The 27,211-nt window shown below is 39.4% G+C and overlaps 1 protein-coding gene across 1 annotated transcript in view; it reads left to right on the top strand.

Moving 5' to 3' along the window:
• The first annotated feature begins 4,322 nt into the window (after nt 1-4,322).
• The window catches only part of iqsec3b (IQ motif and Sec7 domain ArfGEF 3b), a 37,500-nt gene continuing 14,611 nt past the window's right edge, over nt 4,323-27,211 (top strand). Inside the window, 5 exon segments of the mRNA XM_036585583.1 lie at nt 4,323-4,892; nt 11,852-11,926; nt 21,702-21,822; nt 22,160-22,468; nt 23,911-24,572. Of these exon segments, the coding sequence (XP_036441476.1) occupies nt 4,456-4,892; nt 11,852-11,926; nt 21,702-21,822; nt 22,160-22,468; nt 23,911-24,572 (1,604 nt within the window). The 5' untranslated portion in view covers nt 4,323-4,455.

Here is a 27,211-nt window from a genome sequence, read left to right on the forward strand (position 1 = left end):
TCTGTCTCCCCTTTACTTCAGTAACAGGTTCTGCTCTTCTGGAAAAGCTTTAGGCTGCTACTTTACCTCTACACTCTTAAAGAACATGGTTCTGTTGTAAAGGCAATGTTTCTATTTAGAATCATGAGTTCTAAATAGAACCATTTCATGCTTATATAGTTCTTTGCATGGTGAAAGTGTTCTTCAGATTGATGGAGAATGTGTTTTATATGGTTCTATATAGAACCCTTTTTGGTGCCCTTTTAAGAAGGTTCTATATAGAACCATATACAGCACATTCTCTATCAATCTGAAGAACCCTTTAAAGATGCAGAAAACCCTTTTCATCATGCAAAGGGTTCTTTAAGTGTTCTTGGTTCTGTATTGAACCATTTTCTTTACTAAAGAACAGTTAAAGAACCATTATTTTTAAGAGTGTATACTTTACCTAGACATTTCTTAAAAACAGGGTTGTCTAGTAAAGGCTTGGTTCTATTTAGAATTATGAGTTCTTAATAGAGCCATTTCATACATATAGTATATTTCATACATATAGTTGTATTCATGGTGAAATCGTTCTTCAGATTGATGGAGAATGTGTTGTATATGGTTCTATATAGAAACCTTTTGAAACTGGTTCTGTATAGCACCATTTCACCATGCAAAGAACTATGTTTCTATTTAAAACAAATGGTTCCAAATAGAAGTCCTGGTTCTAAATAGAATTATTGCTTTTACTAATGAACCCTTGAAGAACCATTTTTTAAGTGTGTACTATTATGAAAAAAGCTTTACTACTTTCCCTCTACTCTTCAGGGAAAACTGGGAAGCTTTTAAATGTTGTTACATTGCTGTGAGAATTTGATTGCATTTAATTGCATACAGCCAGCATTAGTGAGGTCAGGTACTGACAAATGGTGCTCCAACTCAATTTCAATATATTGAAATATATTTCCTTTGCAAACACAGATCTTCATGCAGTGGTGTAGTGGTGGGTATACTGTGCCTTCTTAGGGGCTCCCATCCCACAATCTGTGCACCTTCTGTCTACATACCGTGAACCTATAGCATTTTCCCATATACTCTATAACTGTCAATATAAAATGAATACAGTATGCTATAAGTCAATATAATACTATGAAAAATACATTCTGTTTTTGTACATAAGTGAATTTATCAGTTACACATACAACACATTCTCAAAACACACTAATTTGAAAGGAGAATTTCACCAATTTTTCAAAATTTCTGCATAATTGAATGGTTGAGATGAGTAAACAAAGTGTTGTCTGATTAGGAATGCACTGTTCTAGAGAAACACAGAGAGCCGTAATGGTTCACAGTGGTGGTGATAGGAATCTGAAGCATTTAATGCCTTCAAAAGATACCTCATAGGAAATTATTATATGAAATGCTGCCTGAGTCCTGAGGCATTGTTTTGAGGTAGAGTTTTGGCCTGAAACATATTTTAAAAATAAATTCCTGGGAGAGAGATACATGGGCATTGTAAGGCAAAATAGTTCCCAAGAAACATGCATTTGTTCATAGTAAATAAAATGGCTATATTTGTAATACAGACATTGCAATCCCTGGTTCCTGTTATCACAATGGTAAAGAGATCTGAGTCAGTAAGTTTACAGTGCACATTAAACCACTCGCAATGACATTACTTACATCTCAACAATTCAATTTAGTAGAAATTATTGAAATTCCTCTTTAATCTTCAAAATAATTTGAGCTTGTTCTCAGAGTACAGCTCACTAAAATAGTTTTACCCCAGCATGTTTACAGTATGTCTCAAATAACCTAACCATCCATGAAAAAAGCTGTTTTAAAGCTGTGTTTAAAGTATGTATGTGCACAGGTTTAAGTGTGATCACTGAGAAGTGGTTCTGTATTAAGTACAATTTTAAACTATTGAAGAGAAAAGAAGGATGATGTGTTACTGTGGTTCTCAGTTTTTTCTCAGATGCTGTTTTCATGTGTTTTTAAATTCCTGCTAAAGCTTTTATTAAGCCATTTCACATTTAGCATAAAAATGTACACATCTTCTCAGTTTCAGAGACTCTCAACTCATCATATCAAGGCACACATTCTGAAAACTCATTTTAACATGCATGTAAAATGCAATATAAACTATTGTGAAACTGAATAAAAGGAAAGACATCAATGTTCTCAGGTTTTCAGTCCTTTATAGAGGTCATGAGTCAGCAACAGCATACAGAGCTATATCTCGGAGGCCCTTTAGCCCTGTGTGGCTCATGAATACTAATTGATCATTTTAGTTACATTATGTTTTTAACACATCAGAATCAACAGTACAGATGAAACAAATATTTTAAGTTACAGAGCAAATCTTAAAGGGGAATTTCACTGATTTTTCAAAATGTCTGTATAATTCATAATAATAAAAATAAAAAATACAATGTGAACAAAGTTATTCAGAGTGGTTTGATGTGAAATCCTCCATTAGAGAAACTCACTGAGTCAGAATTCGAACCAGATGACTAAAAATTGTAATGCCTCTAAAAGCAACGTCACAGAAAGCTATTACACAAATAATAACAAGTTGCCTGATGCCTGTTTTACAATAGTCTTAAAACATTTTTTTAAAAATCCATTCATAGTTTAGGGGTGCATGCTGGGCAAAATAGGATCCAAAAACGTTTTTTTTCAGTTTTTACAATTTACCATCATCAACATTGCATATAAAACCCAGATTACATGTGTAGGTTCACTGATGGTTTTGGATAGTAAATAAAATGGCTATATTTGCATTGTAGACATCACAACCCCTGGTTCCTAACACCACCACGGTAAAATTCAGAGTTGGTAAGTTTCTCTAGATAAAGGATTTCACATCAAACCACTCTGAATGACTTTACATCTCAGTGACTAAATTATTCAGCATTTTTTGTCTTGAAATTCTACAAGTAGTGGAAAAACCTTAAGCCATTCTTGTTTAAATAAAATATTGAAATAATATTAATGAAATGAACATTAGGGTTGTGGACTGGCCAAGCCTGTATTTCCTAAATGTGCTTGGTTTTGGGTATTGTGATTTTTAATTTTAAAATTCAGCTTTGCTCTGGGTTTTGAATAAATAAGGATTTAACTGTTTTAATATTCAGTAAATGTGCAAACTATGGATTTTAGGCCTCAGGATATATGACGGGTGAATGCTAGGATGCCCACCAAATATTAATGAATCAAGAAGTTAGTTTGAAATGTGAGTACAAAATTATGGGACAAAATAATGGTTAACAGTATTAAAGTTATTAGTGGAGAACAGACTTGCATATCATTGCTGCCCAAAAAAAGTGACTTAATTTTTTTCCTACATTGTTTGAACACAGCATTTTTACATCATGTGAACATTTCACTATGAATGGACCAAGAGAAATGATCCAAAATGGAACTTGGAATAAAATCTCTTCATATTAATTTACATTCTAACTACATGACATTGCGACATCTCATCTGGACCACACCTGAACTTTCTCACAGCAGTATTTGTGAAGATGGATCAGTCATTATTTTAGCAGTGTGCATAATGTTATTAATAAACAAACTATGACACCTTATTAACTGATGTACTGCGTGTAATCAGCATTTTTAGAATTGGTGTGAATATGACATTATGAATCAGAACGGTCTCTGCTCCTGAAGCAGGGGGTTTGATCCTTTAACTTTCAACATACTGACCTAAAAAACTTCACTGAATTCAGTGGAAAGCTGCAGTGAGTGCTGCCCACTTCTGCTGACTTGTACTTGACAACTTCTGGTTCATTTACAAGAAAGTTGATTTTTTGAATACATGCTTAATAATGTCATTATTTTTTGCAAACGTAATATAAACTACTCAAGGATTATGTCCATTTTGAAATATTTGTGAATTCAGTCATCTTAAACGTAAACACGCAAAAAACTATATAAAAACATTACATTAAAAATTAATATTATATTAAAAATTAAATTATATATATCAGAATTAATGTTAAAGAAATATTACATTAATATACCTCACAGACAAGTAGAAGTAACTGAAAGAATGAACATTATCATTATTATTATTAGTACTAGTAGTAGTAGTAGTTTCATATATATATATATATATATATATATATATATATATATATATATATATATAATTTTTATCCTCCAGAATATTTTGCTTTCCTTTCTATGCGCCACTGTGTGCGTCGTGACGTCACGTCATAAACGACTCCTCCCCCTTATTCCTCTGTTTTGACATCTTCGCGTCAGCTGCGTTAGCGCGCGCTTCGAGAACCGAGGAGGAGGAGAAGGAGGAGGGGGAGGGAGGCTCTCTCTCCATCATCATCCTCTCTCTCTCTCTCTCTCTCTCTCTCTCTTCATCTCTCTCGGCTGAGCGCATCACTCGGTGCCTCTTGCCTCCGCCGCCGCGCTCTCGCTCTCCGCTCGGTTTTCCCGCGGTTCGGTTCGCGCGCCCCCGCCATGTCGAGCCTGCTGGAGAACCCCCTGCAGGCCGTGCTGTACCTCAAGGAGCTCACGGCGATCGTGCAGAACCAGCAGAGCCTCATCCAGACGCAGCGGCACCGGATCGACGCGCTCGAGCGCAGGCTCGGGGATCTGCTCGTGGAGAACCGGCAGCTCCGGGACGCGACGCACCGACACCCCGCGCGACACCACCCTCCCCCGCCCCCCCGTACCTCCAGCCTGCCCCGCGCGCCCCAGCAGCACGGGACGGGTCCGGCTCAGGCCCCCTCCGCCGCGGTGCAGCAGCACCACTCTCCGCAGGACATGCAGCTCGTGCCCGCTGGCGGCAGCCCGGACTCCAGCCCCGAGGACGCGCGAGAGCCGTGCTGCCGCTCGCTCGTCCCACAGAGCGCGGGCACTCTGTGCCGAACCGTGGGCATCCCGCGGAGCTCCGAGTAAGTCTCGCGCTTTAATGGCACTCAGAGCTAAAGTGTGCACATTAGTCACCTTTTTAAAACCACAACAGCCGTGCAGAGTTGAGGCAGATCACGCGCCGCTGAGATTACATAACAGACCCGTTACCGTGTGCGCGCGCTGATGTGGAACTACTAATCAATAATTTAATCAGCAGTGAATTTTTCCTCCTGCGCAGCTCTTCTGGCGTTAAAGCTCTACAGAGGGAGCGCAGAGTCCAGATGGTCGCCCACTAAAGCCTCACTGCCTCCTCTCTACACGGTGTGCTTTAGACTAGAGCTGCAGCGATACAGCAGTGCCGGGCGGTAATGGACTCTAAAGGTGAAACGGTTTTCAGGTATAATCAGGTGATGGAGGGCACTTAAAGGGACAAAATCAATCAGAATGTTTCAAGGTGAAGTGGTTCATCGTAGAGAAACTTACTGACTCTGATTTCTTTACAGTGGTGGTGACCAGGGGTCACAATGTCTACAACTCAAATATAGCCATTTTCTTTGCTTTCCAATACAAACTGAAGTTTATCTATGTAATGTTGATAATGATTAAATAAAGGTAAATCTGGAAAAATATATATATATTTTCTTTGGGGACTATTTTGCCTCACAATGCCCTGCAAGTACCTCTCCACCATGAACAGATTTTAAAAATATGGTTTATTCAAACGCCTTTTCTAAAAACTATCACTATCATCAGGCGGCGTATTTGTAAACATTTCATATATTAGCTTTCTGTGAGGGGGCTTTTAGAGGCATTAAACTCTTCAGACCACAAGCCTTTATCACCACCACGCTGAATCTGGCTTGGTTAAGTTTTTTTAGAACAGAGCATTTGCCATCAAACCACTCTGAATGACTTTTATTTTCCTCTTAATGATTTATTTAAAGGCATTAAAAACTTCAGATGTCTGGTTCCTAAAGCCACCACTGTGATCAGTTCTAACTCTGTACATTTCTTTAAAAGGGAGCATTGCATATCAAACCACTCGGAACAACTTTGCTTATATGTTGACGATTTTATTATGCAGAACTTTTGAAATATCGGTGGAATTCCCTTTTAAGTGCCTCTTGTTTCTTCTGATTTCAGTCATCAGTCACTAATGTGTGCATAAAATCAGCACTAAAGTACAAAATTCTTTTAGTTGGAAACTCAAACTTAAAGAATGGCTTTATGTGCCAGATGTGCATACAGCTCAGTGTCTCAGAAGACCATAACACACTGCCCCATTTGAATATCTGAATATACCCTACATACTATACTAGTACTGTGCACCTGAGAAAAGCTACTTATCTGGCCAGTAAGCACTTATTTATTCAGAAAAAGTCATAATATATGATTAAATAAACATCAATATAAGATTAGTCAAGGAAGTAGTGATTTTATGTATCAGTTTCAGAGTGTTCTCTCCTTGTGGCGACCCAGTATTATTTTGGGTTATGATTTGGCTAATTAATACTTCATTATGTTAAATCAGGTGTGCTGGTAATGGAATCAAACATTGTTCACCAGAGTAGCTCACAAGATATCCAACTGTTAGTATATATTGTAATGTTAAATGTTTTTTACATGCAAAAATACACTAAATGCCAAGATAAATGGGTTTAATTAATGCGCTTAGGTGTTTGAGACTTTTTACAATATGTTGCTTTGCTTTTTAAAGGATAAAGACAAATAATAACACAAAGAACAGAATAATTAAAAAGGGGACAGAAAAAAAGAGCTACAGATACACGGTATCTTTAATATATATTCTACAATATGACCTGGTCTCTTAAGTGCTTAAGACTTTTGCACAGTACTGTGCATAAAACCACATCATGATAATAAGTTGTTTTTTACAGCACTTTGCAAAGTGCCATTTTTTTCCAGTAGAAAAAAAACTAGTTTAGTGGTTAGTTGAAAATGAAAATAATTATTTTAGGATTTTCATTCAAGTCGAACTTCATAAATGTTTTTGCTGTCAGCATAATTTTGTGGCAAGTTTGTTGTGCATTGAAAATATAATGTGGGACAGTCTTGATTTGACCCATATTGGTCATATATTGATGAGAGAAATCATAATTTGGCAGCAATTTAAGTTCTGACACAATTTTTATGGTAGCATTTGAATTACTGCCAATAATAAAACTGTTACTTTACACATCAGAATCCTCTTGTGAAGTCTAAGGTTTACTCCCCTGCCTTTGACTGTGGCACTATGTGTGGTTGCGCACGAGAGTGTTTCTGTGTGTCTTCAGTGCTGTTAGCTCTTGTGTTGCCCTGCAGGTTGGTAACCTGTCGACCGGATAAATGCTTAGAGGAAGATGTAAGCATGTAAGCTCCGCTGGCTTTGATGCTGCATCATGAGTTATGAATGCACATAAAAATCTCTAAGTAAACCTCTTATTAATCTCTTTATACAACAAGCATCGTTGCTCTGTGTGCTCTTTCCCTCATGTTTTCTGTTGCCTCCTTCCAGGTCATTACTGCTGGATGCTGCTCTTACACTGACTGCATATCATCTCAGTTTGTAGCTATTTTACTTTAATCCCAGTCAGGAGCTGCCAGACCCATACTGCAGTCTCTTTAGTTTGAGTTTAGAACCAGAAAGGATGCCTTACCGCATGTTTTAGTGAGGTGTTGATGTGACTGGAGAGCCATGTTTGTTGCAGTAGTGAAAAATCAGCCTGCCAGATGGAGTGACTCCTGATTAGGGCTTTAATGCAGCACGACCCTGAGCTTCAAAGGCAGTCACGTTAATGTGAAGCAGCAGTAGGAAAAGAGCACTTCCTAATACTGCTGAGACATGACCAAGTGCACGTGCAGGCACATAAAAATGCACCCCCACACACACACACACATATATAGACTCACAAACAGACACATACAAACATACAGCATACACTGCAGCACATTGTGCATAAAGTGGAGCATTAAGTGAAATTCCCATAGAGCATGTAGAGCTGATCCGCCAGCTGCATCCTAATCCACTCTACAGATAGAGATTGTGTATCTGTGAGTCTCTGTGTTTATGTGTATTCAGCTATTTGTGGGGACCAGATGTCCCCATGATGATTAAAAACATGTTCATTTTGACATTTGTGTGGGGACATTTGGCTGGTCACCACAAGGTAGGTATTTATTTATTTATTTAAAAAAGTACAAATTTAATTTGGAAAAGTAAAAAAAAAATCCTTTTGGTTGCTGAGGTTAAAAGGCCCATTTCCTACATTTTCTCATATTTGCTAAAGTTGTATGCAAATACCTCACATCAAATTAGTAAAGTGAAAATAAGTTAATACATCCTTTTCAGAGAACAGCTTAAGTGTGGCATTTTTCTGCAATTTTTTCTGCACAATTTCACAATTTATTTGCTGAGTTTAACATATTCAAAAAAATAAAAATTTAAAACAACTTTTGTACAGGCTACATTTTCATGTGCAGAAGTGTGTTCTCTGTAAAAGATATGTACTTATTCTCACTTAGGAAATTAACCTGCAATTTTACATAGTACATTTTTTCATTTTCCATAGGTGGCAACCATTTTTTTCACAATTTTGAGGTATCCAGCTGTGTAACTTTTTAACATCAATAATTCTGTCATGCTCAGATTTGTTTTTCCATTCTGCTTCACTGCACTTACCAGCCAAAGTCACATGAATTTTGTCGTGGCGCACACTGTACACAGACAAAACATACATCACCACATATGAGGAACAAGCCAAGCCATCAGAGCATTACTCACCAGAATTAAAAGTGTTGTACTGCAATAAATAGATCATCACTCAGGGGACCAGAGTTTAATTTCTGTGCTCCTTGTAGAGGGAAAAAACGTTATAGTTGATGCACCAGGAGTATTACTTACTTAAATATGCACTCCAGCATGCGGCACATCAGCGGAGGCACAAAAATGCATTAGCAAGGACACGTTTGCTGTTCCATCTCACCTTACAGATGATGATAGATCATCAGAGACTTTTTGTTCTGTCAGCTTATCGCAGAACACAACCTAACTTGACTCTGCTCTCTCTCTTTCTCCCCCTCTCTCTCTCTCTCTCTCCCTCTCTCTTTCTCCCTCTCTCTCTTTCTCTCTCTCTTTATCTCTCTCTCTTTCTCTTTGTCTCTATCTCTCTCTCTCTCCCTCTCTTGGACTATCTTTGTGTTTATGTGTAATTAAATGCAAGAGAAAGTTTAGTTGTTTAACTGTTCAAGTAAAAATACAAATTCTAAATCTATGTGAAGTAGTTAGTATGATTACCAAATGAATTAGTTTCTAAAATCAAAATTGTTGTTGTTTCTAATGATTTTAAGGACTTCCAGGAGGCCTAAAGTGACATTTTCCCTCATGCAATTAGTTCCACACATTGGAAATCAAAACATGATCGCTTGATTGCTCTGTCACTTTCTAATTATGTTGGTAGTTAATCTGACACATTAGGGCTTCAGTTCAACTACTGAAGGCCTAACCAATGGAAGGGCTGTCTTACCAGTATCCACCCAGAAACCATGGTTGAACGACTTTGGACATTTCAAGAATTTAACCCTAAGAGCAGTGTTTTAATGCAGACGTTCTAATTGAATAAAAATGAATAAAAACTGAAAAATACAGACATGACTTTTTAAATTCCCAGATCATTAGGCCATCTCTGAAGGCCTAGAAGGCCCTGAGGGTTTCCCTTTGATGTTTACATACTGCATCACACTCTTTTATTTCAAAAATATGAGAAAAATTCATTTGGCCATGAGATGGGGTCCTTAAGGTTAGGGCTGGATTAGACAAGGAAATATCAGTGGAGGTCAATGAAATTACCCCACAAAGACAGGAATACAAACTTGCGTGTGTGTCCATGTGCGCGCTTGTAAGCGAGAGAGAATTGCTACTTCTTTTAGAGCCACTCATCTGCTCCAGTGCACCTCTCACACTGCATTTATACTGTGCTCTGAGTGTGTGTCAGCGTCTGTGTGTAAATAGTTTCCTTTCTAACTGGAAAAATGTGTTTTGCTTTATTAAGTCCCATAGTAACATTACATTTCCCTCAGGGAAGGAAAATGCTCGATGTGAGTGTATGCGCATGTTTCCCTGTAGGATTTGCGCTGTAGTGAAATTAGGACTGTGCCAAGCCTGCAGTCTGTCAGGCTGATGTTTAAGTCATGGTCTTACAGTTCAGCCGTCTTAATCATAATGAATCTCTCAATAACAGCTTTGGGCTGCTTGTTTGTCTGTGCTTTTCATGAACAAAAATCAACACTGCAGCTTTTTCAGAATGATTTCTAATCTTTATTTAAACAAGAAATATCGACCAGGGCTTCACACAACATGGCTTTGTGGGACAAACAAAATATACCACCTTAAAAAACGATGTTCAGTTTTTCAAACATTCTTATATAATGAATTTGCAACCTTATTTTCAGTGCTAGCAATATTTTATAACAAATACGCAATGAGAGTATCGAAAGCATTCAGAGGTGGAGCCACCTAGGGGGTAGATCAGTGCACTTGAGGGGGCACATAGACGTAGCCAAAATGAAATAAATAATAGTAATGAAATATATAGAACATTCATAACAGACTTCTGTTAGAGTTATTATAAGTGACAGAATATAGTATTTACTGAACAAATTTGAGGTCCAGTACAGAACATAGGGCTGCATATTGAGGAAATCAGGGTGTCATGCACAAAACAGTAGCACTGAAGAGAAAAAAGCACACTTTAGCTTAGCCTTGGTTTCATTTACTCTTTTTTAGGTGTGAATCATCTTCTAACTCACTCACTCACTCACTCACATGTAGCATTAAATGTCCACCACAAGAGGGCACTATCACCTGTCAAACAGCTTTTGATGCTTCCTCAGAGCAGTGCTTCACATCAATGACACTGCATGCTTTTGTTCTTCTTTGAATCAACCAATAACTTAAGCTTCAAACTCCAGTGACCAAAAGGAAAATGACCATCAAAACGAAGGAGAGAGACAGTTCTACAAATGAGAAAATGGCCACGAATAAAGTAAAAAAACAGGAGAGGGAAATTCACAGATCAGATAATGAGGTAGCAGAAAACAAAATGAAAGGCAACACAATGGTAGGCAATAATAGTGGAAATGGAATTTACAATTAAATATCTCTTACCACAAATATTTGTCCAGCAGAGAAATATGAAGATTTATTTTCAATGAGAGAGATGAAATTTGTTCTTCATTTTTGTGCACAAGGTGTCTTCCATTGTTTTTTGTGCTCTGGGCGTTAATCTATCTGCTCAGCATGCTCAGTTTAAGAAAATCAGGCAAGCATCGTACAGGGCAGTGCACCTTGCATTTTTAACCTCCAAAAACTCAATGTGATTCTCTACTTAGCTGTTATAAATTTAGCTTATTGTCTACATTTGTGATTCTGTATAGACCAGAAAAGGGTTATTTTATTGTAAGCTGATATTCTGCTATTTTCAAATGAGTGCACCCCCTAGCCCACCCAGGGCCCACTACCATAATTTGCTCCCCTTGTGTAACAGCGTAGCGCTGCTGCTGAAAGTGTTGTATTTTCTAAATGGATAAAGTAAGATAAGTAAAAGTATTGCAGTTAAAGACATTCAGATACATTTGAAATGTAATTCAGTTCTATCATTGCGTGCGAATCTTCTTTTAAATGCAAAAGAGAAATAACGTAGGAGGGTCCTCTCTGCAGTATGGGTTTGTAGAAATGTAAAAAGCATTGCTCTTTTCTGCAGGGTTAATCATGTTGGTCAGTGTAATTTATAGTAATGTGTTTGAAAAGGATCACCAGAAACAAATCAAGGTGGCCTCTGTGAAGATGTTTCAATATTTTAACATAAAATGTTTCTGAACAACGAATCAGTCAGTGAATAAAGAATTAGAATGGTACTGCTTGGTAGAATGAAACACTGTGCTGGTGTAGTTAATGTACTGTAAATTGCCCAGATCAATTTGCATATTCTTTTTTCTTTCACAGGAGCCAAACTGTCCTGCACCAGTTTTGCTGCCCCGCCCCCGAAGCTCCTGAGGGAGATTCCGTTGGCTGCTCCAGGTGAGGGTGTGGCGCGATGCTTTTCTTTATGATGTGATTCAAGTTAGCAGGGGACTTTATTAAAAAGGAAGAGAAAGCGAGGGGGGATGGGGCATAGCAGAGAGGAAGGGAGGCAAGGATGAGGGTCAGTTGAGGATGTGAATGTGGTATAATGCAGCCCGTCTGGCAGCCTCTGTCTGACAGACTGTAACAGCCTCTGAGGCGAAGGAACAGCAGTAGTACTCAGGTGAAGAGCGGGAGATAGAAGTGCATGCTAAGGTGAGAGAATATTAGGAGGAGAGAAGGAGAGACAGAGAGAGAGAGAGTTGTATGAGTGAGTGTGTGAATGTACTAGGGAGAGAACATTACTCAAGTGTAGAGAAAGACAGAGTGAAGCACTCAGGCGCTGAATGTTGAGTGAGTCTCTTGGGATGGTGTCAGACTGATGTTAAAGTCATGGTGGTATGGAACATTACTGGAATATATAAGCTATTTTTATAGATGCTGGCTTTTTGGATCCTCTGCTGCTTCTTAAACGCTTTACATAGTGTCAGAAATAACCATGGGAAAAGGGCAGAAATGCCCCATATGCACCCCTTTGCAAGTTCTGACTCTCTCCAGCGGTCCTCCTAGAGTGGGTTGTTTAAGAATGTGCATAGCCACAGGTCTACAAACGTCAGTCCGTGCCTTATAGTGGTGCAGCATGAAGCCACTTAAATGGCAAGGGGACTGCGTTACCAGTGACAATGTGTGATTATCAGAGGACAGCTTTAACAGAGTATATTGTTTATTTAGGGTGGAAAAAGGCAGGAGTACACTCTTTTGTGTTGTATAATATTGGGTTTGTTTGGAATTCAACAACGAGACGTTTGACATTCATGGCTCCCAAAAAATCAACATCAGGTTTTTTTCATTGCTGCGGTCGTCTGCAATAGTTGGGGAAAAAAAACTCTTGATCGATTGCCCTGCTTACTGCTGAAATTCACAAAATGGATTATGTAAATCCATTGCTGTGTTAAAGCTTCTGAATCCCAATGTTTTTTTCTCTTCTTTTGATATGTGAATGTTGAACTTTTGTGTATCCTACTGTTATTCTGTTCTAGTATAAATGGTTTCCATGGAGTTAATTTTGTGCCAAAAATTTCAAATAAAATTATAAAATCCACAAGCAAAATGTGGAGTACTTTAAAATAATTGCTCAAAATGTTAAGCAATATAAAAAACTGCGTCACCAGTGTAACTGCATAGTTACTTACGTCTACGACGTTACGACAGCAATCCATGCAGTTGGGTTGGTGTCTGGATACGCATCTGACTTGATCATTTGCAAATAACAGTGCAGACAGTCGTCTAAAAAGATCTGATTGAGAAGCAAATCTGATTTGCCTGCAGTTTGAATGTAGCTTTACTGCCCCACAATGTGACTCACCCTTTTTTTTGACACACAACAAGTGGAGCTTTTCAGCTGAAGTTAAACATTTTTTAACTTGATCTGTGATGATCCTTGGAAAAGTGAGTCGTGCCTGTGGAATTTGTGTCCTGCTGTAGGATATAATGGCGCTTTGAGTAGAATACACTCCGCTGACAGAACGCAGCAAGTTTATTTGTATAGCACCTTTCCTACACAAAGGCAATTCAAAGTGTTTTACATCAATAAAAGAACAGAGAACTTAAGTAGGAAATAAAAAACAACAGTGCTAATTAAAATTCAACTAAAACAAGAGATCAAAATTATAAAAACTTCATGAGAAAGGGAATGTAGAGTAAATAGTAAAGTGCTAAAATAATGCAAAGTGCAATGGTGTAAGGAGTCTAAAAGGCACAAGTAAACAGATATGTTTCAGTCAGCTTTTAAAAATGATAATTAAAAATCTTGAAATATTGAATTAAATATCTTAAGATACTATTTAGTGTCTAGCTTATAAGTCTTAAGTCTACATTGTATAGATTGTTATTGTATATAAATTGTTAATATCATTATAATAGTTCAAATGTTATTTTTTTATATTTTGCAGTGTCACCATTTGTGTATAAAATGCCTCTGAATCTCAGTCAGTGAGGGCAGAAATTGTTCCTTAAAAAGTCTTGTCTTCATAAGAGTGAAGGAACATGCTGTTTCTGTACTATGTAAAGTTGTCTATTCTGAGTAGCTACATCACAGTGATTCTCACCAAACAATCCACTGCTCTGTCTGACAACGATAAGAGAAATAGTTCAGCTCCTGAAATAGAACAAGGAATATCATAAAAGACATTTCAAAGTGAGTGAGTTATTGCTTTATACATTCAAGGCCAATCTCTTTCTCTTTCTTCACTCTGTTATTAGAGATAACTGCTCTTTCATGTGAAATGCCCATCTATTTAACCCTTACACTCACTTTCTGATTTGACAGTTCATTTTGATTCATTGTTTACCTGTAGGGATGGATGAAATAATGACATGATGTCTTTATCACGATAAAATACATCATGATAAGCTTTTTGGAGCTTAGCATGGATGTTGTCAGTACTTAAAGAACATTGAACAACTGCGTGTTCATTAACCCCTTAAAATCCCAGGCTTATTACACACTAAGGCTTATTATTCAGTAACTACAAGGAGTTCATTGCAAACTGATTGAGCTAGTTATAGAAGTGAGGTTATAGAAGTGTGTAATAAAACTTGGTGGCTTGAATGTCCAGCTGGTAGGCCCTGGCCATTTAAGGGGTTTAAAAAAAGTAATTTAGAGGCCGTGCTGAACTGGATGTATTAATTCACAGTAAAAGTAAATAACAAGATCCTTGTATTTACGGTTTTTGGTAGATTTTTTAAATTGTGACACTAGTGTTGCACCAAAACAAAAATTGCTTCTATTTTGCTGTATTCTGTAAATAAAGCAGGATATCATGTTTTCAAATGGTATCAAACATGTAATGGAGAAGTTGTTGGGGTTTGTTCTACCTCTTGATGTTTGACATGACACAGATATCTGCTTGTCTAATGTCCCTCATAGAAACTGTGGGCAACACTTTATTTGGAGTGGTCCTTTGTAGATTATTAATAAACCCTTAACAGATTATCAGTAACACATCAACAACATATCAGTGAAGTAGCAGTAGTGAAGCATCTGAATACATTGAAGTAAAATATCTTGTAGATGTTCTGTTGATATACCTACATTAAGTAGATGTATTGTTAATGTTATTTCCATTACGCAAAACTTAACCTTACCCAACTTTACCCAAAACCTAACCCTAACCCTGGCCCTAATCCTAACCCTAATCCTAACCTCTAACCACAACCTAATTCTAACCCTCATATGTTTTTGACATTTTACTGACAGTCCGTTAAGTGTTTGTTTTATCTAAAAGGGTCACTCAAAAAAGTGTCACCAAACTGTGAAATGATTTCAAGTGGCCAGCAGTATCACTGTTCATTTGCTGCCGCTCCAACTGTTTGAATGTGTTTGTGCTGACTGTTGATGGAGAGCCAGTGAAACTAACAACGTTTCAATCAGTCAATTTTTAGTACCATTGAAATTATTTGTAAAGTGTTCATGTTTGACATTGTGTTGTAGGCCTGTAATTGTTGTCTTTTTTTATTTTAGAACAGAAGTACCACATAGGCATCAGGATCAAACATTTTTGTCTGAAAATGGTGAAGAATGGCACATGGCTTTTGGCCGAAAAGTTTGGTGGCTGAAATTTTGGTGTGTCTCTATTTGGTACTGCTGTTTTGCTGGTGCATTGCATCTGTCCAGCTTATCAAACCTCTTTCTAGAGAACTGGAGGGCTGTTAGTTTGAATCCTGAACAGAATGTCAGGAAGCTTGGCTTAGTTTTATAAGAATGCATGTTTTTACCTTGAATCTAAATGCTGCTGCCTTTATGCTCTAGCTGTAATTCTTTCTCCATTTCCTCCATATGGCAGCCTTGGAAAAGCCTGTTTTACGGTCCTACTGTAGTTTTTTTTTTTTAATAAATGCATTTAGGACAGTGTCCTTCGTGGACCTTATGGATGGCAATAACATATAGCTTATAATTTATAGCTATGGCCTATTAGTTTTATATGGTATGCTGCAGTATCAGTCTGCTGCCAGGGAGGAGGCGGTGTGTGAAGGGCAGTTTGTGCTGTGTTCCATTCTCCACCTCGTCTGACAGAGTTTAAGGTATTAGAGTGACCCGCTTACTGACTATTTCGCTGACTGAGTGCCCAGTCAGCACAGTGTGTGTGTGTTTCTGTGTTATAAAAAAGTCTCCTTGCACTTTCTTTCACAGAGAGCGTGAGACTGGATGAAAAGTGGTGTGTTTAGGAGGTTGTTTTGTTGAGAAAAGTGTGCAGAGATAATCTCTTATGATTTAAACATGCATTCTCAACTTAGCACTGAGGCCTTCGCTCTCATGACACTCACACAATGGCTTTGTAATGTAGGGAATTATGTAAGTATGTGTGTGTGGGGAAGGAAGAGTGTGTGTGCGTGAAAAGAATTGTGATGTTCTGTTTCTAGTTTGGGGGATTTTGTCAGTGAACAGTGCTCTAGCTCAGCTTGCTCCTGTCTTTATAGAACACGAACAGACACTTTAGATGCTCGTTATGCAGTCACACTGCCTTTGGCAATAAAACGCTACTGTTACCCAGAAAAGACACAGGCATATTTTTGCTGCCATGAGGCATCGGCTGATAATGACTCAAATAGAAGTAATTATTGTTAAGTAGGTTTTATTATTATTAGTATTGTTATTATTATTAGTATTATTATTATTATTATTATTGTGTTGCTTATGGTAATATTGGGGGTGTGACAATTCACAACATTCATAAATTGGTTTGATGCCGTATTGCAGGGGTACTCAACTGTGGTCCTGCAGGGCTAGTGTCCAGCACTGTTTGGTGAACCACAACTGATTCAACTTATCTCTTAATTGCCAGATTAATTAGGTATGTTTGAGCAGAAGAATAAGCAAATTGTGCTGGACACTGGCCCTCCAGGATGGGAGCTGAATATCCCTGCATTACATATAAAGTTGCTAATGTCATTGTCCAAAAAGAAAACATATATATATATATATATATATATATATATATATATATATATATATATATTCAGCTAATTTGGCCACCTTGGACTTGTACAAAAAACACAAGTACATCGTTAATTGCAATTTGGCATCATCATCTAATATGTTATGATCATGACAGACCTAATTATTTCAGATGGCCTATATGCCAGTACACAGTAACTTTTAAAGCTTTTAAAGCCGATGATCTTAATGCATAGTTTCAGAAAACAGCTCTTCTAGTGCTTTTGGCTGATTTGGTCAAGCCAACTCAAACTAAATTTGTTCACAAACTTTACCCTTCTAGTTATTATTATTATTAGTAGTAGTAGTTGTAGCATTATTAGACATGCATCAAAACCATTTTTTCAGACCAAGTATAAGTACATGCCAATGCTGATTCCTATACCATAGTGAGAATTAAGAGAATTTAAGAAGTAGTTGTTAGTGTAAATAAGTGCAGTGTACCTTTAACAGTTAAATCTTTAAAATTAAGCTGAAGTGCATTACCTAACTATGTTACATTTATTACCTTGGATCAAGTAGCACTGCGGTGGAGAAGAGTGTGTTTTGTTGCACATCAGAAAAGCGCTTTTGTACAGCTGTAAGTAAAGTACATTTCATAGTTTTGAACCTCATCTGTCTCTTTTAGTGACAGTCTCTGTAGCACAGTGACAGCATATCCAAGGAGCTCTCCTGTTGAGTTCTACGTCTTGTTGGAGTCTTTTAATTGGCTGGTTGAGCTGTAGTTGAATGTCCTCTAAAGGCAGGCGTACACTGTAGGATTTTTGAAATCTTGCTCTTTGGTGGCTCACATTGTATGATTAAACAGACACCGTTTACGGACAAAGCCTATGATTTATATGCTCACACTGTACAAAAATACTCAACCTGATTGACATGCAACATGATACAGCCTCTACAGACAGCTCTGTCTACAGATAATTTCTAATATAGCTTCTTTCAAAATAACATGCTGAGAGTACTGAGTAAACACGCTGAGAAACTGTGCTACAGCAGCCTTGCTAACCTGTAACACACTGTGCATTGAAACTAAAAGGTGGTGATGATGTAGATGGGTAGGACAGTACAGTCTCTGTACAGCCTATTTTACTATGCCTGTTTAGAATATGCCAAGGTGGGATGTTTAAAGTGACCTTTGTGTCTGACAGTCATGGCGTCAGCAGCACTTCTCTGTGTGAGCAGATGCTCATTCACTGCCAGCTTCATTTGTTTATTAGCATGGCAACAAACACTAGGCTTCTGTCACATGGTATTAGGTGGTATTGGATGTTGGTATTAGTGCATTTTTATAAGTACAAGTAAATAAGCACGGTGTCTGCCCAATACCTGATAACATGATCAGTATGGATGAATCTCTTATTATTATTATTATTATTATTATTGCACTTATTCCCTTTTGCACTTTGAAATTTCACAGAAAGCTCCAGTTGGGGAAGTATTTTTGCGGCGATCTTGTTGAACCAACAGCAGAGTTGCACAGTATGGCATGCAGTAATTAAGCAGTGTTAATTAGCTCTGAGGACGCATAGGGTTCTGATTCAGTTTAGATTAAAAGACTGTAAATGTAGGTCAGTCACTTCTCAGATGTGAAGTGTGGCACTGCCGCTGAGAATCTGTGGTGGTGGGTTGTTCTGGAACAGACTAGATTAACTCTAATTAACTTTAGTAGGGGTTTCTAGGCTCGGTGGCGGCAGGTTATTCCACGCCTTTATGGCTAATAGTGCCTCTGTGTGTACCTTGAGGAGGAGGGCCTGGTTTTAAGCAGCACTTTAACAGCTGGAGCAGGCAAGCTCAGCACAGCCAGCAGAGTTTATTGCAGCTCGAGGAGTGATTACAGTCCATACATTTGTAGAGTTTACTAACAGGCTCTCACTTCACTGTGAAGTACTCCACTGCATATTCATCTGAACACAATCTGAGGGAAGGGCTCATGTTATATCTGCAAGTCTGCAAGAGAACGTACACCGATCAGGCGTAACATTATGACCACCTCCTTGTTTCTACGCTCATTGTCCATTTTATCAGCTCCACTTACTATATAGGTGCACTTTGTAGTTCTACTATTACAGACTGTAGTCCATCTGTTTCTCTGCACACTTTGTTAGCCTCCTTTTACCCTGTTCTTCAGTGGTCAGGACCCCCTATGGACCCTCGCAGAGCAGATATTATTTGGGTGGTGGATCATTCTCAGCACTGTAGTAACACTGACGTGGTGGTGGTGTGTTACTGTGTGTTGCGCTGGTCTGAGTGGATCAGACACAGCAGTGCTGCTGGAATTTTTAAACATTGTGTCCACTCACTGTCCACACTATTAGACACTCCTACCTTGTCAGTCTACCTTGTAGATATAAAGTCAGAGACGATAGCTCATCTGCTGCTGTGCAGTTTGTGTTGGTCATCCTCTAGTCCTTCATCAGTGGTCACAGGATGCTGCCCACAGGACACTGTTGGCTGGATATTTTTGGTTGGTGGACTATTCTAAGTCCAGCAGTGACACTGAGGTGTTTGAGCATAGTACCCTACTTTTAAATGGACATCTTATGTGAAGTGCTTCAATTAAAAAATTAGTGTATAGTTTAGTAGGTTTTAGAGAAAAAAAAAACAGGTGATCAAGGTGTCAGTATTCGTAACAGAATTGGGTAAGAAAAAATAGTACCACCGCCTCTAATCACAATGCTGTAAAATTTCTATAACTTAAGAATAACCCAGTTTGCATTGTAGTAGGATATGATAAGCCTGGAATGGGTAAATTAGGGGTAAATTAACGTTTAAACAAGCAGGGGGCTCCTTAGAGGTACAGCCACGTAAGTGTTGGCCTTATTGTTGGGAGATTATAAGTTCAGTTCCCAGTGATCCTGTAGCCAACCATGACCAGGAGTTCAAGAGAGCGCATTGTCCTGTCTTCCCCGATCCGCCAGCATGGCTCTAGCCAACATGGCCGTCTGTTAGCTGGTGCAACAGAAGTGGCAGTTATGCAGCATTTACATTACAGTGAAGCAAGGTGATTTTTCTTTTGCTTCTCATTCATTTCTGTGGGGACAGATTGTGTGTGGGCGATAGGCGCAAAGCAGGTGGACAGAGTGATAAAAAGTTGAGCTGTTCTCAAATGAAGAAGCAAATGAGATGCAAGTTTTGCCAGCTGGCAGCCAGTCAGCTTGTAAAAAAAGTGCCACGGTGCGTTACGTCATGGGTCACATCCACATAAACACTGACTTCATACATGCTGAAATCAGTGTTGATGTTGATTTTTACAGTAGTTCACTTTTTTAAAAAGAATATTAGACCTTTTGTCACTTGTGTTTCATCAGAGCACATAACTAGCCTAGACCTCTGCTTGGACAGCTAAACTTGCTTAAATGTTAGTAACATGCCCACAAAGCAGCCAACAGCTGCGAGATAAGCATTTTGGTTTGCTGTAAAACAAATGCAGTGTGCAAGTGTTCTCCTCCAAGTGTGTTGAGCTGTCCAGTGACATTGCATTAGCAGCAAGAGATGTGGTGGCTGGCATCATGAGTCTTGTAGGAAGCACGTGATAGCCTTTATTCTCCCAGCTTGGTTGTGCTGTGTGATAAGGGGAGACCCAGCTAGCTGGTATGAATTGGCCATGACTAAATTAATTGGTAAGAAAATTGAGTAAAACACCAAAACAAAACATTGACCAAGCAGCAACAGTGAAGTATAGCACAGATGCAGTGTTTGAGATGTGGTGTAGTCAAGTTCTGGCTTGGTTCTGTTCTTGGAGTGCTGTTATAAGCTAACCATGCTTCATAAGGCCCAATTCACTAGCATGCTGAACAGTTGGGAGAAGGCAGTGTGGGTTGAAGGCTTTATTTGGCTTTCTCAAAACATATCCTGATATAGAAAGAGGATTAATAGACAGCTCATCAGAGCTTATTACTTTCCTCCTCTGCACTACACTTGTGCGTTTTCTGTTCATTGATATGGGCCGTGTGTTTTTTTAAGGGTGGCTTTGCTTACAAATGGTTTCTAAATCTAGATAAAGTCAATGATGCACAGATTTGGTTGCGACTGCGTCAGCTCATTGTGAGCTATTTTTTATGCTGTTGCTTAGTTGGGCAATTATCTTTTTTAGGTGTCAACTTTCAACCACTAGGCTTCTTCCTAGATGCAGTTTCTCCTTATTTAAAATATGCTGTCAGCATTTTTAACAACATAGTCACCTCTGCAACCAAGACAGCCAACTAGAGCTAATTTTACATAAACCACGTCAGGTTTCAGGAGAAATGTATGAAAGGTATCATTAATTGGTAATTGGTAATCAAACATTAGGTTTGGCTTTACCTGGGATTTAGTCTCTTATAGTGAAGCTATTTTGCTGCGGATCCTGGCTGAGGTTTTCTGGACCTCTGGCAAAACATGAGAGAATATACATCCTCCCACAGGACAGGATAGTGTGGAAAATAACAAGAGGAGAAAAAATGTAGCCTGCAGGAAAATGTAAGAACAAAATTATTAACAAGTAATTGATGATTCCATTCAAGTTATGCTTTATATTTTATTGCATTTGTGAACTCTATTGCACAGCATGTTCTCTTTACAAAGAGCATTTTCACAATGTTACAGAAAAAGACTAAACAGAAAATAAAGAAATTTGATTCAGTAGTTACAGGAGTGCATTCGCCCTTCAGGCTTTGACCCTGTTGTCATCTGATCAGTTCACTGTCTTCTCTGCCTCCTGTATTATTCTGCATAAACATATTTTTATCCCTTCTGCAGTTCAGTCCATGCAATAGAAGGAGAGACAGAGAAAGATGAGAAGAAAGCTGCTCAGCTAAGCCCTCCTCCGTGCTCCCACACTCCGGACTACGAGCTCTCTCCTGACCTCAAACAAAAACAGGTCCTCATCAACAACCATCAACAACTGTGTGTTTGTGCATAAGTGTATGTGTGTGTTTTTGTGTGTATGTATGCATGCATATGAAAATTGAATGTAACCATTAAGAGAGGTTGGTAATAACGTATGTTTCCATGGTAACAGATGGAAATGAAGAGTAAATAACCTTTTGCTGTAGCACTGTGAATATATTATTATGTTTCACTAAACCATTCCTACCACTTTCTACCATCTTTCCTTTTATCTCTGAATCTGTTCTTCTCTATCTCTCTCTCCCTCTCTCTCTCTCTCTCTCTCTCATTCTCTCTCTCTCTCTCTCTCTCTCTCTCTCTCTCTGCAGATAGAGGAATTGGAGCAGAAGTATGGTGGTCCGCTTATCTCTCGCCGTGCTGCTTGTAAGATCCAGACAGCATTCCGACAGTATCAGCTCAGTAAGAACTTCCAAAAGATACGGAATTCTGTGCTGGAAAGTGGAATTCCGCGCCGCATGTCTGTGCGCAGGGTGCGGGTGCAGAGGGACGGCTTCTCTGCTGAACGTGCACTGATGGAGGGGTGCTCTCTTATGGGCATCCCACTCACACACTCCACCTCACTGCCCACAGGCACTTCAAACACACTCACACACCTGGAGGACACCTTCAACGAACAGGTACAGCTTCAGCGCTCATATGATCTTATCTATTCTGTTCTGTTGAATTCTAAATGCAATTATAATGTCAAATTCAAGATTAAGAGAAGATATTTATATTACGTTATAGAGCACATAATGGATTTCCATTAAAAAAGTTCAAGCAAAAACTTCTATTTACTTTCTGCAACCATGCACAATTTCAAAACTGTGGTTCAGTTTTTTCTTTTATTTTTTAGGTTTTAGTTATGTATTTTCAAGACTGGACGCTAAATCTCGGCTCCAAACATTTGGAGGACTTATTCACATTTATAAGCAGCGCGGTTGGTTAAATCTGCAACGAAAGACTGTCTTTCTCTAAAAAGTTGCGAAAATGAACTCGCTTCACTTTCGTATTTTCCCGTTCCACCTTAAATTAGGGAAAATTAGAACGAGAAGCTGGCGAATAAGAAGCGACTTCAGCCTCGCAAAACAGCCGGACGCTGAGACATTTTACAAGAAACTCTTCTAGTTTTGAAGAAAAGTTTTCTGCCGGAGATGGGAGGAAAGCGGCTATAGCTAAAGCTTAAAGCAGAGCGAAGTAAATCTGCGCTCTCGTTTATATTGTTTAGCCTATGTTAGGACATTATCACATACTGACACATACTGGACATTAAATGTTGCGGCTCCCAAGGTGGTTTGACTTTGTTAAAAGGCAAAATGGCTCTTCTTATCATTTGTGTTGTGACTCCTGATCTAACCTGGCTTTTAATGCAGAGGGAGCCGGTCGGATTTCTCGCTCATCCAGTGGTGTTTTTGTTATGTGCCGCCACAGACTGTCCGGGAGCTGCACTTCCGCACTTCCAGTTCCGTCTTTTGTGTTCCGTCAACATTACGTTATAAATGAAATATTTAGAAAATCGATTTTTGACATTTGTGAATTGATTCAGAATTGTTCACGTCCGCATCGCGATGCATCTAAGAATCGATTTTTTCCTGCACCCCTACTACACAAATTACATACCCTAATAAAGTCATTTCATTTCAGCTTTATCATTTTGTTTAAACTGAGAGTTTGGCACAGGCGTCAAACATGAAGCAATGACATTACGTAGCAGTGTTTAATGTGCACAGATTTCAACAATAACAATATAACACTGCTTTTTCAAGCAGTGATTATGGAGCCACATTTTCCTCTGAAGCACTGCGCTTTCTTGAGAGGTCAATACATATAACATTGCTTTCAGCTTCACTCAGCTGTTGTGACAGTCACAAACTGAATATTGTCATAGAAATGGCTCAGAGTCATGTAGCGTCATAAAATATGTCATAAAATAACAAGTAAGCACCTGTTCCTTGATGGAGCTAAAACAGTAATGATCCACTCTTCCATTCAACCAGATATTTTGGCCATAATCTCCAAACACAGCAGTGATGTGAAAAATAAGGTGGATTCTATTTTATTCTGTGTTGTTCTGTTCTAGGTGCAGTCTTTAGCACGATCCATAGATGAGGCCTTGAGCAGTTGGAGTTCTGTGCGTGATGGGGAAGCGGAGGGGGCTTCAGGGGCTCCGCCCCCAGGTCCTGCTTCAGAGGGGCTGCTGATGGACCGCACTACCCTTCAGGAGACCACGCAGAACGCCTGTGCAGAAGGCATTCCTCGCAGTGCCAGCAAGCTCATGATGGCCTTCAGAGATGTGACCGTCCAAATTGACAACCACAACTTCCGCCTGTCCTCCTCCGTGCTAGAGTCCGTTTCCCTAGGCAACGGCATCTCCAAGGAAACCGGCTCGGAGCCTCCAGCAGGAGGGCAGAATGTCAGCCAATCAGAATCCTCCGTTATGGCCGAGCCTGAGTTCCCTGCCCCACCCCCTAGCGAGGAGATAGGGCTGGACCAGCGGCCAGCGGGAGATGAAGTGGAACCTGCTCAGGCCGGCCAGGAGAAACCACAGGCCAATCAGAGTGTGTCCGAGGGGGCAGAAAACAGCTCAGAGCCAATCAGCAGCAGCAGCACGTCAACCTCAGCATGCGAGACCATGATCCTCTCACTGCCACGCACACACTGCCAGGACATGCACTGTGGGACCCTCTCCACAGACATTGCACGCAAGCGCCTGTACCGCATCGGACTCAACCTCTTTAACATGTGAGTAGTGGGTGAAAAAGGCAAGTCGTACGCCAAGGCAGCACCACTGAATGACTGAATTGTTTTTACGGCTCCTTGTGCCGTTTCACAGCGTTTGTTTGTGTGCCACGCTCACGGCCGATAAAAATATCTCACCCGTTCCATCCTCCCACTCATCTGTGAAGCTGCTTCCTCCGCTCAGGTTTATCTTCCTTCACCAAGACTAAAGAGCTGAGTGCCTTTACGCTCTGCTCACTCATGGAGCACTAACAGAGATACACACACATACACACACATGCGCAAAGGCAAGTGGATAAGGGTAATATTTCCCTGAGGGTGTGCACGTGTATGTGTCTGTATGTGTGTGTGTGTGTGCCTGAGTACGTCTTCTTTCTCTCATGCTCTAGACACACAGACCCCCTCACACAAAGACCAATCATTGTGTTTTAGCACTCATATGAAAGCTCTGATCAAACTCCCTTTGACATGGTTGACGTGAGCAGCTCTTTGGTTGCCATGGTAACCAGGTGAGCCCTCTAGTCGTAGTCACATGTTTTCACTCAGGCTGTGTGTTGTTGGGGGGATGGGGTTCATGTTGAACTCCATGGTTAAAAGTAAGAGGTGAGATGTTCGAGTGTCCACTGTAATGGAAGTAACAATGCACATGGCAAGGTGACTGCATTTTAAAGCCACTGACCAAAGGCAGATAGAATGCACATATTGTACACATATCATACCGTCAGATTATTTCAGGGCCCATATCATGGAAAACCACCTCTTCCATGTTTTTAATAAATGAGTTTGACATACAGTGTAAACTTTGTATGTTTCAAAGTGTACTATTTATTCCGTACAGTCCATATGTGGAAACTAAACTGTAAAAACAGCTTTGTCATGGTAGTGATGTCACAGCCACAAATGATATCAAAGTTTTTAACCCGTTAAATTATTGATGCCACTAATTATTTGGTAACACTTTACTTGAACTGCATAGCACTGAGAAACTATGCCACAAACATCTATGCCACATAAGTGATTATGACAGATTTTGTTCGGACTTTTTGATCTTACAGTGACATGTTACTATTACCGTTAATTGCCATGATGCTGTATTTGATGTCATGACGGCTTACTAGAGTACGCTATGAAAAATTAGCATGTGACATAAGATGTTATCACATCAAACATTATGGCAGGCATGTCAAACTGGGGACTTCCCAGGTCAAAGTGCTGTGGAGATTAGCATTTACCCTCATCTAACGCTCTGGATTTAGTTCAAGAAAGCTTTGTTAGCTGATGAGCTGAATCAGATGTGTTTAATGAGGCAGTGTGCTGAGGTCTGCAGTGTTTTGGCCCATGAAGACTGAAGCCTGACACATGTGCATTATGGCATTGGTCATGACAATTACTGGTAATGATAACACTATTATGTTACTGAATATAATTTTTCATGACATATTTATGGGATGGTTATGTCACTGTCATGTAGCCATGTAGCTTTGTACTGGTCTTACTGCTGGTAAGCAAGTCTTCGAAAGGATCCAGACATCCCAAAGGAGCATCAATAGTTTATTTTTTACAACATCCCTTAGGATTTCGGCCCAGACTTCCCTTGGTCTCGGGGGTAAAGAGATGCTGAAAAATGGTCACATGAAACTGTGTTTTAAATGGACTTCAGGGGGAAAAATAAAATGAAATAAAAAGAAAAATAGTACATAGGCCCTTTAAATATGCTGTAAAGAGTTGGAATGTGAAAATTCTTTTAAGTGAGGTCAGTATTACAGGTCAGTGGGCAAAGTTAGATAGCTGCACTGAGTCAGTGATGGGGCTCTAAAGCAGGAGTCTGTACTGTACTAAATTTGTGTGAGGGGTCAGTTGGGTTTGGAGAGTAAAGGAACCATGTTGCACTGTGGTTATGGAGTTGTACGCAACAGGGGGCTGTGATGAATGTTGTGGCGCGGGTGCAGTCAGGAGAGACGTGGGCATGTGTGTGGAACTGTGCTTAGGGACACTGTAGAGTTGTGGCAGGGTGCTGAGAGAGGCAGATGTTTCTCAGCAGTGTCCAGATGTTTGGGGACATTAGAGACTACGGCACTCTGTAGGCCAGCTGATCCTTCCGCCGTGTCCTTTTAAACCTGACGCAACTTACATAAGCTCACTGCTAGTGTGTGTGTGTGTTATATAAAGCCTTTGCTAATGGGTGCTGTGTTGGGAGTCGACATCATCATGCTTGCATAGTTTTTGTAGAACTATAAATAACAGACGAATTGAGTAGAGGCATATAAATATATTCATTAGCTTTTGCTGAGCATGTGTTGATGGGATAGAGAATTACAAGGATTTGTTTTTATGTGTGTCCGAGTTTGTCTTAAAACACTGGAAACTTGAAGTGTGAGGAATCATATTGTTATCTCTGTGTACATGTGACCTCACTTAAATATGATGTCTATTTCTGTATACATGTGTGGTATATGTCTTTAGGTGGTGTGTTGCCCCTGTGCTGCATTCTCATGTAAGGTTAATGATGAAAGCTGCACATGAGGCTTTCTTGCCTCACTGGTGGAACAGAAATGCTAAGTAATGTTGACAGAATATTCCGGAATATTCATGAAGCATGTTTGCAGCCTAAATCTTGTTTCACACACACACACACACACACA

Source organism: Colossoma macropomum, unplaced genomic scaffold (genome assembly GCF_904425465.1).
Source record: "Colossoma macropomum unplaced genomic scaffold, Colossoma_macropomum, whole genome shotgun sequence".
NCBI classification, from domain to species: Eukaryota; Metazoa; Chordata; class Actinopteri; order Characiformes; family Serrasalmidae; genus Colossoma; species Colossoma macropomum.